This window comes from Neofelis nebulosa, chromosome 15 (genome assembly GCF_028018385.1).
Source record: "Neofelis nebulosa isolate mNeoNeb1 chromosome 15, mNeoNeb1.pri, whole genome shotgun sequence".
In the NCBI taxonomy this organism is placed as follows: Eukaryota; Metazoa; Chordata; class Mammalia; order Carnivora; family Felidae; genus Neofelis; species Neofelis nebulosa.
The window spans coordinates 69744380-69765216 of NC_080796.1; the positions used below are offsets into that span (position 1 = coordinate 69744380).

Here is a 20837-nt window from a genome sequence, read left to right on the forward strand (position 1 = left end):
GTTCAATTGTTTGAGATGTATCTTGTTTCTTGAGGTGAGCTTGTATCGTTATGAACTTCTCTCCTCACTTTTGCTCATCTTACAGTTTGTGGCATTTGTGTTTGTTTTCAATTGTTTCTAAGTATTTTCACCTTTTGACTTCTTCTATGACCCAGCAGCTGTTCAGTAATGTGTTGTTTAATCTCCATGTACTGGCAGTTTTTCTAGTTTTCTTATAACTGATTTCTAATTTCATACTATTGTGGTCAGAAAAGATGTTTGAAAGGATTTCAACCTTCTTGAATTTACTGATCTGTTTTGTGGCCTAATATGTGATCTATCCTAGAGAGTGTTCTGGGTGTACTGGATAAACGTAATACAGCAGCAGAGACAGACAGAGACAGAGTGTGAGCAGGGGAGAGGCAGACAGAGAGGTTAACACAGAATCTGAAGCAGGCTCCAGGCTCTGAGCTGTCAGCACAGAGCCCCACACAGGGCTCGAACCCACAAACTGCGAGATCATGACCTGAATCAAAGTCTGACACTCAACCAACTGAGCCACCCGGGCACCCCTGATTTGACTAATTTTGTGTTTTAACCTCCATACTAGCTTTGTAAGTGAATGAATCCACTATTTTTACTATAGATTTAGTTTTTCTCGTGAGATTTTTACTTTCACAGGTTTTCTTGTTATTAATCACTGCCATTTCTTTGTAGCTTAAAGAAGTCCCTTTAACATTTCTTGAAAGGCTGGTTTAGTAGTGATGAAAGCTCTGGAAAGGTTTAGCTTTAGCTAAAGCTCTGGAAAGCTCTTTATCTCTCCTTTTAATCCTGAATGATAACCTTGCTGGGTAGAGTATCTGTGGTTGGAAGTTTTTTCCTTCCAGCACTTTGAATATATCCTGCCAGTCTCTTCCGGTCTGCAAAGTTTCTGCTCGAAAATCTGATAGCCTTAATGGGTTGCCCTTGTATGTAACAATTTATTTTTCCCTTGCTGCTTTTAAGATTCTGTCTTTAAGTATTTTAATTATAATTATAACGTGTCTGGGTGTGGATCTCTTTGGGTTCATCTTGCTTGGAACTCTCTGGGATTCCTGGATCTGGAGGTCTGTTTCCCTCTACAGGTTAGGGGAATTTTCTGCCTCTCTCTTTCTTCTCCTTCTGGGAACCCTATAATGTGAATATAATTCTACTTTATGTCTTTTTGGTCCCTTAAGGTCTCTTCATTTAAAAGAATTCTTTTTTCTTTCGGCTTCTCAGTCTGGATGAGTTCCACTGCCTTGTCTTCCAGCTCACTGAGCCTTTTAATGTGTTACTCTGCCTGCTGTTGAACCCCTATAGCATATTTCAGCTCAGTTATGTTTCTCTTTAGGTCTCTGACTTCTGTTTGGTCCTATCTTATATTTTCTTTCTCTCTGATGAAGTTCTCACTGTGTTCATCCATTCTTCCTCTGAGTTCAGCAATCACCTTTATTGACTACTACTTTAAATTCTTTATCACATTTCTGAACCTCTGTACCATTAAAGTCTTTTTCTGAGGTTCTGTCTTGTTCTTTCATCTGGAACATATTTCTCTGTGTCATTTTGTTTGATTCCCCGTGTGTTTCTATGTATTAGACAAAGCAGCTCTCTCTCTCTCTCTCAATCTTGAAGGATTGGCCTCTGTAGGTGATGAAGCTTCTCATTCAACTTTGCCCTGGTTCATGATTATCTCTTGAACCTTTGGGACGGTCTACACCACCTGATTTATTCTTGATGTGTCCCTGTTGTTGAGAGTGTGCCAAGACCTGTCAGTGTTCCCAGGGGAGGAATCTCATTTAACACCGAGTTCAGGCAGTTAAAAGTGAAATCCCGCAGGCCAAGAGTTTTAAAGTATGCTGCTCAGTCAGTTGAGTGTCCAACTCTTGATTTCAGTTCTGGTCATGATCTCATGATTGTGGGATCAAGTCCTATGTCAGGGCGAAGACTGCTTAGGATTTTCTTTCTCTCTCTCTGGCCCTCTCCCCTCTCTCTCTCTCTCTCTCTCTTTTTTTTTAATGTTTTTATTTATTTTTGAGACAGAGAGAGACAGAGCGTGAGTAGGGGAGGGGCAGAGAGAGGGGGAGACACAGAATCTGAAACAGGATCCAGGCTCTGAGCTGTCAGCACAGAGCCCAACGAGGGGCTCGAACTCACAGACCGTGAGATCATGACCTGAGCTGAAGTCGGACGCTCAACCGACTGAGCCACTCAGGCGCCCCACCCCCCTCTTAAAAAAAAAAAAAGAAAAAGAAAAGGTATGCAAAGAGACAGTCGTAATCCCTGTGCTGGCCGCCAGACCAGGAGATCTGGAGGTGTCACCTGGGCAACAGTTTTAACAAGTGGGGCTCCAGATGAACGAATAATCTCCTTTCTCGGAGGTCTTATAGATCTGTCATGAGGCCAGGGGAGTGGACACAGAGGTATCTCCCTGGCTTACGCTCCCTGGGAGCACCTTATCAGCCTCTCCCTGTGTGGGCAACCTGAAGCCTACTGCCCAGGCAGGAGCTCGAGGGTAGGCAGGAGCTCGAGGGTAGCTGGCCTTTTCCCCAGGGAGACTGCTGTCTGTGCAGTGCTCTAGGGGTGGTGGCCCGCCAGGAACTGTATTCTCCACTGTTACCTTCCCATGGAGCTCAGGAACGGCAGCCCCCCTGGCACTAGGGCCAGGCAACCAAGGGCAACACCGTGTAGACTGTGCCTACCTGCTGACTTCAACTAGGCAGGTGGAGAGCGTACGGGGTGTGGCATGCTCGCCGGCTTCAGAAAGGCAGCCGGAAGATGAGCCCCCCTGTGGGCATCAGGACTGCAGCAGGAGGGCGCCTTCCTGTGCCGGAGCACCGGCTGGGGGTGGGGCAATGCTGCGCTCAGCTGCCAGGGAGAGGGGAGAGCGGCACCTGCCTACAGGCACTTTCTGGCTGCAGCGAGGCAGCAGGATGGTCTCCTCCCTGTGTGCTGGTGGGGGCGGGAGGGGGGGGGTGGCGGGTGCAAAACTGGCCTCACCAGTGCCTCTCCTCCGGGAGAGTTTCGACCGTCTCCCCTCCAGCTGCTGCTTTTAGATCGGCAAGTAAATTTACTTCTTATCTAGTCTAAGCACTTGTCAAACTGCTGTCTGTGCACTGGGTCGGGGTGAGTGAGGCTGCAGGCAAGCTCTCTGAAAAGGGACCTCGGTTTCTACAGTCCTTTGGGTTCTTTGGATAATCAGCCCCGTTCACTTCCTAATAAGCCGGATGTTCTGGGCTTGTCTCTCCAGTGCAGGACTCGCGGGGCCTGATGTGGGGCACCGACCCCTTGCTCCCCGGGCAGAGGCCGCGGGCTGGTGAGCTCCTTCCCTGTTGTGCGTCGCTGTGCCGGAGACGGGGTTTTGGCACCCCTGCCTCTCTCACCCGTCCGGATGGGGTCTTTCTACCCTTTGTCGGGGAGAAGCAGAGGGAAACTTTCCAGAGGTAGCTGTAGGTGTGTGCGGGAGGAGGGGAGTCGGGATCTTCCTATATGACCACCTTGTGGAAGTCGTTTGCTCATCTTCAGAGAATTAAATCCGAATGCCTGCAAGTTAGCCAACGTTTCCTACCAAAGCGCTTTCTTTCCCCGCTTCTTGGGCAGCTGCGGCTCTCTGGAAGACAGACAACCTGCCTGTGCATTTGGAGCCATTTCACTTGGAACGTGCAGCTGGGCTCAGATTTCAAGGGGTCACACCAATCGTTTCCTTTTGGAACCACAGTTACTCCCCGTTTCAGAAAAACTGTGTGTGTTGCAGGGAGTGGGGGAGTGGGGGGGTGCAGGCATGCTCACGTGCACGCTGGGGCATACGTGCCCAGATAACGGAAAGCACATGTGTTAGAGACATGTAACATACATTATTAATTTTTACTGCTTTTCTGGATTAATGTGGGATCCAGATGACAATTTTCAGATCAGGAGTAGGTTCCCTCGTACATGGATGGCCCAAGCCACCTGCAAAAGTCACTACAGCCCGTGTGCCTGTGGTGGTTCACACTGATAACTGATTTCCCTGATACCTTAAGTGCTGAGAAGAAACGGAGGACCTGGTGCCAGAAGCTCAGATGCCTTGAGGGAAAAGTAAAGCTGTGGCCTGGCCCCCAAACCCGGGAGTCCCCAGCCGTGGCTGCAACGGCACTGCCATCTTAAGCCCAGCCGGAAGACTCCGACGAAGGATGGTCTAGGCGGCCATAAAGACGGGTTCGGTTCTTTACTCCTTTCTGGAAGCAATGACTTCTGGGGCAAGGAAACGATGAGTGCCATCGGAAGGCCACCAGGGAGGATGGGAACGCCCTGAGCCGAATTCAGGAAGCCCCTTCTGAGTGACAAGCTGGGGTCTCCGGGCGTGAAGTGACCTGCTGCGAGGAGCCCCAGGTTACCCGAACCTCTGCACGACAGTCGAGGGGCTACAGCGTAATCTTCTATCCACTCCGTGGGACTCAGTAAAGAGTTCTCTGGGCGTTTCAGTACTCACCCCTGCATCTCCCCACTACTGGTGAGGTTCTGACTATTTTAATTAAAGGAGGACGGACTGGGAAACAGCGTATGGTAACTCGGGACCCCTCGCCTGGGCTGTCGGGCGTGTGTTCACACAGTACACTTGCAGGAGCAGCAGAGAGGCTCTGAAAGTCCCCTCGAAAGGGCAGGTGAGGCTCCTGTTACCTTTCACTCCAAGGCTGTGAGTGTGGTCAATAACTCATCGTCCCTGAAAGGCCAGCGTCTTCAACTGTTGCCCATGATTCGCGCCTCAGTGTGAATAACAGACTCCTCACCTCCCCTGCGGGCCAGGTCCCCGCCGTCCCCACGCAGCGCCCTCGTACAAAGAGCGTCAAGTGCAGGAGCCTTGTGACAGGACAGCCGAGAGCCGAGATACGTGACAGGACGGCTAAGCTGTTTTGGGGTACTTAATAAAAAAAAAAGACCTGGACTGTTCGGGGAAAGCTGGCCCAAAAGGAATGGCATGGAACGAGAGGTTAAGGGCTCGCTCTCCGTCACCTCTCAGCAAACATGTGGCTACTGCACAGGTGACGAAAGCCCTTTTCCGTCCTGGGCCTTCTGAAGTAAGCAGGAGAATGAGATGAAACCCTGATCTGAGTCAGGAAAAAGGTGTAGGAAAAAAAAAAAGGATACTTCAAATACAAAATTCATCAGCCACATAAAAAGGAAAAGGAATGAAGGGCTTCAGATACGAATGCTAAAATGTGATTCTGAAAGCTTAGAAGGGTTGAGGAAGCAGCAAATGTGCCTGGACCCTGGAGGTGGAAAAACTCCAGGCAATGTGGAATTTTGAACAGCCTGTAAACGCACAATAACCGAGAACGGCCTGCCAGGAAGGAGACTGTCAGCTGGGTGGTGGCTAGCCCACGCCAGAACCTTGACCATAAACAGAATTTAAAGATGCAGACGTTTCACAGGAAGTTTAATTTTAAGAAGTCACAAGACTTCAATGCTTTGCAAAGAAGCATGTGTCATAAAACAGATTTCTATTCGGGATCAGACACTAATCCTAACAAGAGGTAGTTGGCTCCGTGTAAGCTAAGCTGGTGACAGGCAGTGACAGGCTGTCGGTATCTGTGCCTGAACCCAGTGGGGTTGGGGTGTGTGGGGTTGCATGGACAGTAGATAAAAATCCGCCAATTCACAGACCACAAGAGATACCTTCAAGCAAAACAAACAAAAGGAAAAATACAGAAGGAAGTCCAAAAGGGGAGACATGGGGAGGGAAGGAGCAGGGGGAGGGGAGGAGGGGAGGGAAGGGAATACAATGAACAGTGAAGCGGCACAAGGTCATACGGTATGGCGGCTCCCAAGAACTCCCATAAGCTGGGGCCACTATGCCTGGTCCATCTTATCGCCAATTTTCAACTCGAGTCCTGGTTTTGACCATCCCAACACACCATGCATTGTATCTCTGTCGGTATTTTTTCCTCTATTTGGAAAAAATGCCCTTTCTGCTCTTTCTCACCCAAATTCTCTCTCCGAGTTCTATTAATCCTCTAAGGTCCATTTCAAGTCCCACTTGTTAGAAACCTTCCACAAGAACTCCGCCACTGACCTTTTTCTTCATACCCAATATATAAATGTTCTACTTAATTGAACTGTGTCAGAATACTTACAGAAAAGAGCTTTGGCTCCTTTAAGAAATGACTGGCACTTCCGAAGGTGGGGCAGCTAGAACCTCTCCCCGCTCAGCTGGCAAGGACCCTAACAGTCACACTACGGATGGAAACACAGTAGGTGCTTCCGACTTGAAGAGTCTTTCTGGAGACGTAAGGAACACGGACAAGCAAAAGAGCTCCTTGCAACCCCCATGTCTGCCCTCTGCCTGAAGAAACTAAAAGCAGTGGGGGGGCGGGCAGAACTTTGGGCTGGGAGTGTCCAAAGATAGGGAGACCCGGGGGGAGGGAGCAATATCACGTTTAGCTGTAAGACAAACCAGAATTTGGGGGGCCCCTGGGGGGGCTCAGTCAAGTGTCCGGCTCTTGGTTTCAGCTCAGGTCATGATCTCGTGGCTTCGTGGGTTTGAGCCCCACATTGGGCTCTGTGCCGGCAGTGCGGAACCTGCTTGGGATCCTCCCTCTCTCTGTCTCTCTGCCCTTCCCTACTTGTGCTGTCTTTGTCTCTCTCAAAAATAAAACTATATATATATATACATATAATTAAAAAGACAAACCAGAACTTGTTATGGACACTGAGCAATTGGGAGTCAAATGACAAAGAGCCTATCTAGTTATTCAGATCTATAATAATTTCACACAAAAAAGTGTGGGCCTGGAATAGCGTATACAGAAACCATTAACCCTTACTTGGGGTGGTCATGATGAATGAGGGGAGCTACTAGAATTCAGGGGGCAGAGGTCAGGATGCTGGACAATCTGCAAGGCACAGGGATAGTCCCACATCTCGTGTAATCTTCACATAGGTTTAAAAAAAACCCACCTTATTATTACTATATTAATCAAGACAGAACCTCACTGGTTTACTAGGCAGTGTGGCTTCAGAATACATTCTTATAACTACCCCACTATGCTGGGAATATTGTTTCTTTCTGAACTCGAGAACTGTTCATCTCATGGACGCCTGGGTGGCTCAGTTGGTTAAGTGTCTGACTTCGGCTCAGATCACGAACTCACGGTTCGTGGATTCAAGCCCCGTGTCGAGCTCTGCACTGACAGTATGGAGCCTGCTTGGGATTCTCTCTCGCCCCTCTCTCTCTGCCCCTCCCCCGGCTCGCTCTCTCTCTCTCTCTCTCTCTCTCTCTCTCTCAAGATAAATACATACATTAAAAAAAAGGGTTCATCTCAGAAAATCACATCACCGGTGCCAGAACCACTCTTGGAATCTGATCACTGTCAGGACACATTGGCATCAGTCTGCATTTCTAGCAATTGCTCTCGGGGACAGTATGCATCGGTGCAAGTACGTGACTTGGTCACTACCTCTTCTATACGATATGTGACGCCTGAACGTTGTACATAACTAGTCATGAATTCAACAGACATTTACTGAATTCCTACCACGTGCCAGGCACTGAGGACGGAGGAGTGAACAAAACAGGAAAAGAAATTCCTGTCCTCACAGAGCTCAGTTCTTATAAAATGAGAGAGGAGGCAGAGACAGAAAGTATACAGAATGTTAAATAAGTACTACGGAGGAAAACAAAAGCACGGAAGGAGGTTAGCGAGTGTGGTGGGTGGGGAGGGGCATGCGGGTTTAGACACGGTGCCCAGGGCGCCTCTCCTAGAAGGTGATCTCTGAGTAAAAACGTCAGGAAGTGAGGGGCAAGCCATGCAGCCCCCAAGTGGAGAGTCTCGGGCACGTCTGAGATGCCAGGAGGACATTCAGTAGAGAAGAGCAGCAAACGACAGGAAACAGGTGAGGCCTGACGGGCCGGAGAGAACAGGGCTAGCACGTGACTCGGGAGTTGTCTACAGACAAAAGACAGATGGGACCAAACGGTATCACTCTTGGGGAAGGAGTGATGGGAACATGTGGGTTAAGAAGAATGAGCATGGGGGCACCCGGGTGGCTCGGCTGGTTGAGCCTCCGACTTTGGCTCAGGCCACGATCTCAGGGTTCGTGAGTTAAGCCCCGCGTTGGGCTCTGGGCTGACGGCTTAGACCCTGGAGCCTGCTTCGGATTCTGTGTCTCCCTCCCTCTCTGCCCCTCCCCCACTCTCTCTCTCTCTCTCAAAAATAAATAAACATTAAAAAAAGAAGGAGGAGGAGGGGAGGAAAGGGGGGGAGGAGCGGGAGGAGGGGGGAGGAGGGAGGAGCATGAACAGGTCTTGAATCTCATGATTGATGAGATCGAGCCCCGCATCGGGCTCCACACTGATCACACGGAGCCTGCTTGTTCTCTCTCCCTCTCTCTGTGACCTTTCCCCACTCGCACACATGCATGCTCTCTCAAAATAAATAAACATTTAAAAAAAGAAGGATGAGCATGAGGAGAAAAGGGAAGGTCTGTGGTTTCATCAGATCACGGAGAGTACCTTTATCTGAGAAACCAAACTCAATTTGTAACCTACATTGATCCATTCATTCATTCACCAGTATTTGAGCACTGATTACAGGCCAGGTACTGTTACCGACTCTTATAAACATTAGGTCCCAGACCATAATTAGGCCGTATCCAATTAGACCTAGGGAGCATTTTCTAAAGGAACATGGACAACATATGATGGGTTACAAAACTGTCAGTCAACATTCACTGAGTGCTTTAAACTGTGAGGGACTACAGAAGAAAACGGGGCTTCTTCCCTTCCATAACTTCCTGGAGTGCTGCAAAAGCAGAATTTAAAATATTTAAAACCTTTAAAATATTGGCAGTCCAAGATGGCGGCATAGGAAGACCCTGAACTCAATGTCCTCCCATGGACACACTGAATCTACACATATAGAGCAATTCCTCCTAAGGAAGAACTGAGGATTGGTTGAACAGCTTCTGCACAATAAGCAACAGAAGGACCACACAGAGAACGGCAGGAGAGGGAGACATGGCTGGAGGTGCCAGCCAGCGCCATTTTTTACGTCTCCCCCCATCAAATCACAATAGCTCAGGTGAGAACAGGACCAGCCTGCTAGAGCCACCCCAGCTCCAGCTGTCCATCCCCCCAGGGTAACCCCAGCATGGCACTCCCAGGGATGCCTGGCCCGTGCCTATCTAGCTGCCATAATAGTAGGGGACTTTAATATCCTACTTATAACCACAGATCACCCAGACAGAAAAATCAATACAAAAGCATTGGCCTTATTAGACCAAATGGACTTAAAACTTAAGAATACACATTTCCTTCCCTCCCTCCCTCCTTCTCTCCCTTCCTCCCTTCTGAATAAACATTTTCAAGGGGTGCCTGGGTAACTCAGTTAAGTGTCTGACTTCAACTCAGGTCATGCATGATCTCGTGGTTCGTGGTTCCTGAGTTCGTGCCCTGCATCAGGCTCTGAGCTGACAGCTCAGAGCCTGGAGCCTGTTTCTGATTCTGTGTCTCCCACTCTCTCTGCCCCTCCCCCACTTGTGTGCCCTCCTTCCCTCTCCCTCTCCCTCTCTCAAAAATAAATACACATTTAAAAAAAAACTTAAAAATGAGGCGCCTGGTGGCTCAGTCGGTTAAGTGTCCGACTTCAGCTCAGGTCATGATCTCCTGAGTTCGAGCCCTGTGTCAGGATCAAGACTGATAGGTCAGAGCCTGCAGCCTGCTTCGGATTCTGTGTCTCCCTTTCTCTCTGGGCCCCAACTCCACTAGTGCTCCCTCTCTGTTTCTCAAAAATGAATAAATGTTAATTTTTAAAAATTGTTTTAAAAAAAGAATAAACATTTTCAAGTGTACATGGAACATTCTCCAGGATAGATCACATGTTCAGCCCCAAAACAGTCTCAATAAATTCAAGAAGACTGCAATCTTACCAAGCAAGCATATTTTCTGGCCACAATAGTACAAAACTAGAAATCAATTACAGTAAGAAAACTTGAAAAAAAAAAAAAACCCCACAAATAAGTGGAGACTAAATATGCTACTAAATATCCAATAAATCAATGAAGAAATCAAAGAGAAAAAATTTAAAAATACCTTGGGACACAAGGCAATAGAAACACACCTTTCCAAAATCTATGGGATGGAGCAAAGGCAGTTCTAAGAGGGAAATTCATAGCAATACAGGCATACATACCTCAAGAAACAAGAAAAATCCCAAATAAACAATCTAACTTCACACCTAAAGGAACTAGAAAAAGAACAAACAAAGCCCAAAGTTAGCAGAAGGAAGGAAAGATGAGAGAGGAAATAAATGAAGTCGAGATTTAAAAAAATAATAGAACAATGTAAAAGTTTTTTTCTTCTAATTGATAAGCCTCTAGTCAAACTCATCAAGAAAAAAAGATGGCCCAAATAAAATCAGACACGAAAGAAGTTAACAACTGATACCATAGAAATACAGAGAATCCTAAGAAACTCCTATGAACAATTATACACCAACAAATTGGAAAATCTAAAAGAAATAATGCCAGAAACACAAAACTTTCCAAGACTGAATCACAAATATTTAGAAAATCTACTCTTGAGTTTGGGATGCCTGGGTGGCTCAGGTGGTTAAGTATCTGACTTTTGGCTTCAGCCCAGCTCATGATCTCACAGTCATGAGATCAAGCCCCATGTCAGGCTCTGCGCCGAGTATGCAGCCTGCTTAAGATTCTCTCTCCCTCTCTCTCTCTCTGCCCCTCCCCTACTCATGCTCTCTCTCTCTCAAAAATAAAAAACCTGAATAGAACAATTACAAGTAATGAAATTGAATCAACAGCTTCATATTAAAAACTCTCCCCAAACAAAAATCCAGAAGACAGTTTCACAGGTGAATTCTACCAAGCATTTAAGAAAGAGTACTTATCCTCAAATTATCCCAAAATACTGAGGAGGAAGAAACATTTCTAAACTCATTTTACGAGGCCAGCATTACCTTGATGCCAAAAACCAGACAAAAGCAACATAAGAAAAGAATATTATAGGCCAATATCCCTGATGAACATTGACGTAAAAATTCTCAACAAAATATTAGCAAACTGAACCCAATCGTATGTTAAAATGATCACGTGCCACAATCAAGTGGGATTTATTCCAGGGATGCAAGCAAGGATGGTTCAACATCCATGACTCAATCAACATGATACACCACATTAACACAATTAAAGGTAAAAATCGTATCTCAATAGATGCATTAAAACACTCAACAAAGCAGGTATAGAAAGAGCATATCTAAATATAATAAAGGTCATATACAACACACCATCAGCTAGCATCACTCACTCAATGGGGAAAAGCTAAGGCTTTTCCTCAAAGATCAGGAACAAGACAGGGATGCCCACTCTCACCACTTTTATTCAACATAGTACTGGAAGTCCTAGCCACAGCAATTAGGCAAGAAAAGGAAATAAAAGGCAATCCAAGTTGGAAAGAAGCAGAACTGTCACTATCTGCAGATGACAATATTACATATTGAAAACTCTAAAGATTCTACCAAAAATCTATTAGAATTAATGAATTCGGTAAAGTTGCAGGATACAAAATTAAGTTGGTTGCGTTTCTATATGCTAATAACAAACTATCAGAAAAAAATTAAGAAAACAATCCCACTTACAATTACATCAAGAAGAATAAAACACCTAGGAATAAATGTAAACTAAGGAGGTAAAACCCTGTACTCTGAAAACTATAGGACACGGACTAAAGAAAATGAAGACAAATAAATGGAAAGATATACCGTGCTCATGGACTGGAAGAATTAACAGTTAAAACGTCCACACTAAGTAAAGCAATCTACAGATTCAATGCAATCTCCATTAAGGTACCAATGGCATTTTTCAGAGAAACAGAACAATGGTTTGTATAAAACCATTAAAGACCCAAATAGCCAAAGCAATCTTGAGAAAGAAGAACAAAGCTGGATGTGTCATGCTGCCTGATTTCAAACTATACTACAAAGCTACAGTAATCAAAACAGTATGGTACTGGTATAAAACAGACACACAGATCAATGAAATAGAATAGAGAGCCCAGAAATAAATCCATGGATAAATGGCCAATTAATCTATGATAAAGAAGCCAAGAATATACAATGGCAAAAAGACAGTCTCTTTAATAAATAGTGTTGGGAAAACTGGGTAGCTACATGCAAAAGAATAAAACCGGACCTCTGTCTTACACCATGCCCCAAAATAAATTCAAAATGGTTTAAAGACTTGAATGTAATATCTGAGACCATAAACCCCCTATAGGAAACATAGGCAGTAAGCTCTCTGACATGGTCTTAGGAATATTTTTTGGGATGAGTCTCCTCAGGCAAGGGCAATAAAAACTAAAAGAAACAGAAGAGATTACATCAAACTAAAAAAGCTTTTGCACAATGAAGGAAACCACAGGCAAAGCGAAAAGGCAACCTACTGAATGGGAGAAAATATTTTCAAATCATACACCTAAGGGCTTAATATCCAAAATATATAAAAAAACTTACACAAGTTAATGTAAACAAAATAAACAACCCTATTAAAAAATGGGCAGAGGACTTGAAGAGACATTTTTTCCAAAGAAGACATCCAGATGGCCAACAGACACATGAAAAGATGCTCAACATCACTAATCATTACGGAAATGCGAATCAAAACCATAACGAGATATCACCTCCTACTTGTAAGGCTAGCTACTATCAAAAAGACAAAACATAACAATTTTTGGCAAGGATATGAAGAAAAGGGAATCTTTATACACTGCCGGTGGGAATGTAAATTGGTGCAACCACTATGGAAAACAGTATAGAGGTTCCTCAAAAAATTAAAAACAGAACTGTCACATGATCCAACAATTCCATTTTTGAGTATGTGAAGAAAACACACAAATCTGAACAGATATATGTCCCCATATGTTCACTGCAGCATTATTTACAAGAGCCAAGATACGTAAATGCCCATCAACAGATAAATGGATAATGAAGGTGTGGTCTCTATACACAATGAAGTATTAGCCATAAAAAAGTATGAAATCCTACCATCTGAGACAACATGGATGGACTTTGAGGGTACTGTGTTTGGTGAAATAAGACAGAGAAAGACAAACGCTGTATGATTTCACTTATGTGTGGAATCTAAGAAACAAATGAACAAAGGACAAAGAAAACAAAACAGAAAAAGACTCGTAGATAATACAAAACAAACTGTTGGTGTGTTTGTAAATGTTGGTTAACAAAAGAGAGAGGGATGGGGGGAGCGGGTTGGCCAGGCAAAATAGGTGAAGGGGGATTAAGAGGCACAAACTTACACTTATAGTAAGTCAAGATGTAATGTACAGCATGAGGAATATAGCCAACGATACTGTAATTAACTTTGTGGGGATCATTTTGTAAAAAATACCAAATCACTGCGATATACACCTGAAACGAATAGGATATTGTATGCCAGTTATCCTTCAATAAAAAAAAACTATACTGGGTAAAATGTCACGCAAGTGAATTTCCTCCGAAAGGCCTTTCCTTACTACCAAAACTCAAGTAACCTCCCCGAGTCATGTCAGGCCTTTTCCTTCAAAGCACCTGTCACGTGCATAATTAAACGCTGGCCCGTTTTCTTGTCTACTGATGTGTGTCTTCCCTACGAGATCATCGGCTCGGTCAAGTCAGGAAGCAGGTCTGTTTCATTCACCACTACTCACACCCAGAGCTAGCACAGCACCTGCCCGGCACCCAGCAGACAATGAGAAATACAGAAAGTGACCTTAGTGTTAAGAAGGCTGACCTCTCATACCTGCTAATTATGTCATCAGCTAGCACTCTGCTTCCTGAAAATTCTACCATTCTTGGCTCCAACCTGAGAAAGTGCCATCCCAGAAAGGTTCCAAGAAAGGGTGCTAAGCAGCAAAGGATTTCTAATGTCCTCAAACACAAAAATAGTCCCGCTAAGACCTCGTCTCTGAAACACAGTCACTTCTCTTCAACCTCTAGTTTATATATTGAATTCCTAACCATCCACAATGATTCATTATTACTATTATTATTATCATTATTATTGAAATATAGTTCATATACAATAACAAAGACTCTCTTAAAGGTGACCAGATGAGATTGATCCCCTGGGAAATTTTGAGGCCTATGCTACAAAGGTCTACACTATCTATTTGGGCAAGTTCCTACTTTTTCTCAAGTTCAGATCCTCTAGGGCTTTTGATAGCCTCCTAGGAGAATTTCAGGAAACCTGGCTCATTCCACAATTGTTCGGAGGTGGATGGTATTAGACTTGCTTTTCTCTGGGCCTGCCTACTCTTTCCCTGAGAATTCTGCCCAGAAATAGGGTGGCTTTTTCATGGGATGGGCAGAAGAGTTCTGGTTCACTGATCTCAAACAGCTCCTGAAAGATCATTAAAGGATCTTTAAAGGATCCTTAAAGGATCCTTTAAAGGATCATTAAAGGATCATTAAAGGATCATTAAAAAGGATAGGATTAACAAAATTATTATTCGTTTCTTCAAACTGAGTTCCTGAACTACCAAACAGACATCTGCTTATGTAACTGTAATTATTGCCTCAAAAACTGAAAACAAGTGAACTGCAGGTAGGGGACCCATTATAAGACTGGGCGGGGGTTAAAATTCATTCCAAAAGCCGAGTGAACTGGGCCTGGTACCTGCTCTGCCCTGAGGTTGTAGTTGGGAGTGTTAGTTTGGGATCTGGAGCCCAACTCTAGGGATGGCCAGTAACCTTCTTGCTTCTAATAATTAAATCACCGGCACTAGAGCCTAGAAGACTGCTTTACAGTGTCACAATCTGAAATTCGAGACCCATAAACACTGAAGCAATGTTCAGAAGCACCTCCCTGCACTATCCAGCACCCAGGGTTCCCTGAAGGCAGATTAAAGACCAAACCTCTGCCTTTGCTGCTACTGGGTCAGAAAGCACTCTTTCCTCTGAAACACCGTGGCTCTTGAATCGCACTTAAAATCAATGTCTGGGAATTACACCTTCTTCTCGGGGCACTGACGTAGCTTTCTCTGCAATATTATTTTTGCAGTAATTCTGTGCCCATTGTGTTGGTCAGATTCAGGTTCTAAAGGGAATCCCTGAATAAGCGTTTTAGAGCATAAAGGAACCTTCCAAGGGTAATGAGGTCTGAGACTACCAAATGCCTCCCAGCCTATTAAAAGCCTAGCGTACCTTTTATTCATCAAATGGACTCCTGTCCTACAGATCTGGATTAAGCAGAGGAGTCCCTCCCCCTGAAAAAAAAAAAGGGGGGGGGGCAGGAGTGGAGGCAGGAGGGGCGGAGATCGAGCTCGCAGGTTGGTGTCCAGAACGTTATTTGCCATTCCGGGTGTCATTTTCTCCGCAGAAATGTCAGCAGTTCTCAGTCGGCATTAAACTTGGCTGCCTTTCAATCACATAACGTTCAAAAAAGTCTAGGCATTTGAAAACACTTGTGTTTGCTACCCTCAGTTACTTACAACTGATAGTTTTGTGGGCTTACATAAGTGAAACCAAGGAAACAGGTCTTCATGAAGGTGTTTGGATTTATAAATAGTTTTATTGCTCTAAGTTTTGCAACATGCAGCCCGGCTCACAGGCAAGTTTGGTTAACAATAGGTAAGGCTAAATAGATGTGGAGAATCTGAGGCTGCTGATTCAATCTCGCTCTTAGCTGAAACCTGGATGTTGAGTCATTTAAGATTTTATTATTTCAAAGAATAGAAAAGAATTGTTTTTTAGACATAGGTCTTTGATAACAAGTAGGATTTTAAGAAATCATAGGGCGTCTGGGTGGCTCAGTCGGTTAAGTGTCCGACTTTGGCTCAGGTCACGATCTCACGGTTCATGGGTTCGAGCCCCACAGAAATACGATCACAGAAGAGAAGTGACTGATGAGTGCCTGACAGGTGGCTGACGCTCACCTGGGCATTTTCAATGTCCGCTTTGCTCCTGCAGATGGACTAATGAGAAAATATTCTGGAAAAGATGGAAGGAAGGACGCTCCCTTTTGCTAGGGCGAGACACCAATCTAGAGAAGCTGCCTAACAAGCGAGGAAGGATCTCTACATTATCTACAGGAGGAGGAGGATATGTGCCTGAAGAGCTAGGAAGGTCACCACCAAGATCAATTAAGGCTCTGCTCTGCTATGAACTCAAGTCCCCAACCGACGGAGTGAGGAAGGTACGGGCCGTTACCCTTGTTCAGATACTCAAAAGAAACAGCTTAACGACTGTGGAGTGTTTTTGACTTCATAACACAGAGTCGTTTGGAACATATTACTCTACACATTGAGGGATTTTTCCGTTCAGTGGATTCTGACACCAGTACCACATACGTCTGCAAGCAGCACGACTTAGGGATCTTAGAACAAATGCACCTTCTCCAAGAATTTATCATGATTTTGAATTATTATAAAGTGAGACACAGACAAGCCATCGCTTGCTGTAGTTACACGACTACTCTCCGAGCCATAAAAAGTAACTTTTCTTTTCAGCAAGGAAGCCATTCTCTCTCTAGCTCGCTCTCTCTCTTTCTGTCTCTCTGTGGCTTCCATTCTTTTGGAAAAGAGCAGCAGTCGTGTTTACAAGGCTCCTGAGTAAGTCCTGGTACTGTGGCTCTGCAGGCACGAAGCCAGATGGCATTTTGGAAAGTTTAAAGGTGAATTAACCATAAAATGCTCCGCTCAGTAAATGCCATCCGACTTGCTGAGGAACAAGTAGGAGCAGAGAGTGAGGGGTGAAACCCGGGGGTGAAGTCCAGCAGAGAGGAGTTTCTTCCTCTCGTGTGTTTTACAAACTAACCTCGCAAAATCAAAGCAGGTGTTTGTTTTTTTAACACAAGAGCTGCCACACGGGAAAATGATAAATACTGGATGAGGAATGGGCACAACTGACGAAATGTCACATTCCAGCACTCCGCTCAGCTGTGACGATGACAAAGCGGGCTGGAAACTCCAACCTAAGCCTGCTCCGTCCCCCAAGGCCCTCGTGGAATGTATACAACGCGCTCTGAGAACAGCTTCGAGGCCAAAGTCCCAGAGATTCTTGCTCTTAACCATGATACTCAAATCATAAAGAGATTTTTTACCAAGGATGTCATTTTGGTGTTTTGAACTCCAGAGAATTTCTCATGCTCTCTCACGAACAGCTAATAGGTGTCACTGATAGAGCCAAAACATCTTTTTAGAGGACCCGCAGTTGCCTCACAGAAGCGTTAGCACCAGGGGGAAAAGGCGGGAGGTTCTTCCCAGCATTTACTCCTGGACGAGAAAGGCTGTAGGTTTGAAGGCAGGCACCCGGTAGCATCTTCTGGAAATACCTGGGTGGGAGGCACAGGAAATGTGCTCACAGAAGCAAGTGGCTGAGGGCTCAGCGGACCCGGGGTGGACTCGGGGCAGGGACTGCTTTCGCGGACGTGTCTAGCCAAGCTCCCGGTTACCTGCCATCGTTCACAGAACTAGCGTGGATTCTGTGCCAGATGATCTCGTAACAGTTTCTGTCTGTAAGGAGTTTACAATCAGAAAACTGGGGTATGGAAAAATCACAAGAGAAAGTAACAGCGTGCCCAAGTGTAACAGAAATTAACAAAGGGTAAATCTGTCCTGTCTGTAGTTCTGTTGTGAAGGATCGATTATAATTTCTCCCTGGGAAAAGTCACTCAGGAGTAAATACAGACGGTGTTTTGGAAACCGCAAGACCTCTTTGTGAATTCCAGACACTAGCGGGTACAGCGACAGGCGTAACGGTTATGATGGATCAAAGACACTTCAGTTTGAGCAAAGAAATTAATAGAGCTGCCTTTAACCGAGTGCAGATACGGAGGTGCTTGGGGAGAAGAAGGAAGAGATACGTTCCTTTCGGAGAAAATGGAGTAAGAGAAAGGTGACTGAAGATGCGGGTGTGTCCTTTTAGTTTGTTTTCAGATAGAAGTTTTGGTCCAGTTACTGACCAAATCCCAAGTTCAGTAATTCACCTGCCACTCTCATTGCCTCAAACTTTCTCTGACGTGTTCTATCCCACGACGGCGTGCAGGCTCACTTTGTTATAAACCACCGTGCAGCAATGTAACAGGAGTGGGACTCACCAGCCTCAAACCGTGCATTTTAAGAACTCATATTTGTTTTGTTTTTTTTTTAAAGCTTCTATTTTTTTTTTTTAATGTTTATTTATTTTTGAGAGAGAGAGAGAGAGACAGAACATGAACGGGGGAGGGGCAGAGAGAGAGGGAGACACAGAATCCGAAGCGGGCTCCAGGCTCCGAGCCATCAGCCCAGAGCCCGACGCGGGGCTCGAACTCGTGGACCGTGAGATCGTGACCTGAGCCAAAGTCGGACACTCAACCGACTGCGCCACCCAGGCGCCCCAAGAACTCATATTTGTGAAGGAGCTTGGAAAGCTCACTCCTGCTCGTAAGGATGTGGACACCACCTCCAAAGAACTGCATTTTTTCTCTGTGGAGGAAATTTTTAACAGGGAAATGAACCAGGCTGAGATACAGTGCTAAATGCTGCATTTAAGCCTCTCTGCCAAAACCGTCTACACAGCTGGACAACGATGGCCTGACTTACTGCACTTCTTTTTAGGTCTGACAACCTGTGTGCACGTCCTTAATTCAGAATGGTGGGGGCGGGGCTCTGCCGCTGACAGGCATCCTTTCCGGACCCACGTGTCACTGTTCTGACTTAGTTCCGTGGCCTTACGTGGCCTGGCCTTCTGGTCTGTTTGCCTCTTGGGAAACGCTGCAGAGGCAGTAGCTGTAGTCTTCCTGCAACAGACGATGCACGAGATGATCCCACAACGCAACACGGTGAGACGAAAAGCCTACATTTTGCACAAACATAAAGACACCGAGCACAGGGGTGTGGATCATCTATGAGAAAGGAGGAGTTGCAGGAAGGCACAACCCCAGTTCATCTCCTGAACCAACTGTGCGTACCTTGTGTGCATGGAATTGGGCAAAGGCAAGAGAAAACGGCATCTTGTCCACTTCTGTGATTTAGTCGAGGTAAGTCAGAGCTGCAAGGGACTCCGAAATGACACAGCTCATCATTTTAGAGGCTCAGACTCAGAAGGCCCAGAAATAAGTATGTTGGCATGAAGTCCTGTGACTTCCTTATTCCTGCTGCCTGGAGACGGTCCAAAGGAAGGCTGCTCTCCATCCCAGCCTTAGTGAGGGTGATACGCTAACTGATGCAACAATTGTTTAGAAAGTGCATATTATATAAAAAGTGCTCATAATTAACTGGGTTTTCCTGGTAACACTACTTGCAACTTTTTCCCGATTTTGACCTCACTGGGCTCCACACTCAAAAAGCATGGACCGTGTGGGTCAGGAGACCAGTGTCAGTTCAAGCTCTGGCACTTCTGGGGCCACATCATTTTCTGGGGGAAAAATTCACCTTGGGAAAAAAAAAATTTACCTCTCTGAATCTTTCAATTTCTTTTTTTTTTTTTTCAAAGATTTACTTATTTATTTAAGTAACTCTATACCCAGTGCGGGGCTCGAACTCACAACCCCAAGATCAAGATGCACACGACCCTCTGATTGAGCCAACCAGGCACCCCTGATCTTTCATTTGCTAATTTGTTTTCATTTGCCAAATACGCACCGAGTGCCTACCACATGCCCACCTTGTTCTGCAGCTGAGACGTGAATTAGAGAGACAAGGGTGTCTCTGTCCCAGGGGGCAGGAGGCAGATGGTGAACAAGACAAGTACACAGAATGCTTGAAAATGACGAAGACCAGGATCGAAAGTAAGGCATGGTCCGGAACAAGTGACCAGAAAGATGATTTCTGGGAAAAGAGAACTTTCTGGTCAAGCCCTGACAGAACCGAGGGGGCCGGTCCTGCAGGCACCCGGGGAAAGGGCACTTCAGGCCCAGGGGACAGCCAGAGTCAAGGCCCTGAGTATCTGCGGCCCAGCAAGGAGGCCGGCACGCCTGGGCAGAGAGAGTGAAAGGAGAGAAGGAGAACGAGTCGGAGGAGGAACCAGGGCACCAGACGCCTTACAGGCCGCACGAGGTCTGGGCCTTCACCCTAGTTAGAGGGGCGGCAGCTGGAGGGGTCAAGCGGGAGCGCCGGGAATCAACGGTTTTAACAAGAGCGTCGGGTCCAATGTCTTGTCTGCCACAAAGGGTAGGATAACTGCTCCTATGTCCAAAGTTCTTAAGGGGGGAACGCGAGGGTGTCTGTGGAGGACGGCCAGGCAACCGAGTGACAGCAAATGTAACGCACGGTGGCTGTGTGGAGTCCGTGTGGCACGTGGAGAGGTGCCGGGCTTCGGGATCACGGACAGGGGCCTGGAGGCCAGCTCTCCTGATCAGAAGCCAGCAAGCAAAGCAGGCTTTTGTGACTTCATCAGGAACGGGAAGGGTAACACCTGACCGGCAGGGTGGCTGGGAGAGCAAAGCTTAGGCCACGCACCTGACGCGGCAGGTAACACACGCCTCTCCGGGGAGCAAGAAACACAAGGTCCAGAGCACAGAAGAGCCCTAGCAATCAGCGACCCTGGCGTCTAACCTTGACCTCCCACTGCTTCGCGGTCTCATCTTCTCCGTCTCTGCCATGGATGGAGGTGACAGCGGCTGCGGTGGTGTGACAGTTGAGTTAGTGCTTGTGACACCGCCATACGAAGGATTTGCTGCAGCCTGTTTCCACTGTCAATACAAGTGTGGCTGAGCCTTACCCTACGCAGACAGCGAAAGAGTTCAGAGGAAGCTGCTGCATTGGAAACAATGTGGGATTTATCTGTTTATCTTGAAAACATCATCCCGTCTTTTGAGTTCGATGATTTAGTGTATGGAAAGGGGAGGGGAGGGGAGGGGAGGGGAGGGGAGGGGAG

General features: G+C 46.0%; 1 protein-coding gene across 4 annotated transcripts in view; it reads right to left on the reverse strand.

Moving 5' to 3' along the window:
- ATF6 (activating transcription factor 6) overlaps positions 1-20837 on the reverse strand; it is a 206687-nt gene that overhangs the window by 11010 nt on the left and 174840 nt on the right. Inside the window, exon 16 of one of the 4 annotated variants that reach the window (XM_058700498.1) lies at positions 15533-17494. The exons of the other annotated variants lie outside the window; for them this stretch is intronic. Coding sequence (XP_058556481.1) covers positions 17430-17494 — 65 coding nt within the window. The 3' untranslated portion in view covers positions 15533-17429. Of the gene's footprint in view, positions 1-15532; positions 17495-20837 lie in introns of those variants that run through there. 4 annotated transcript variants of the gene reach the window in all.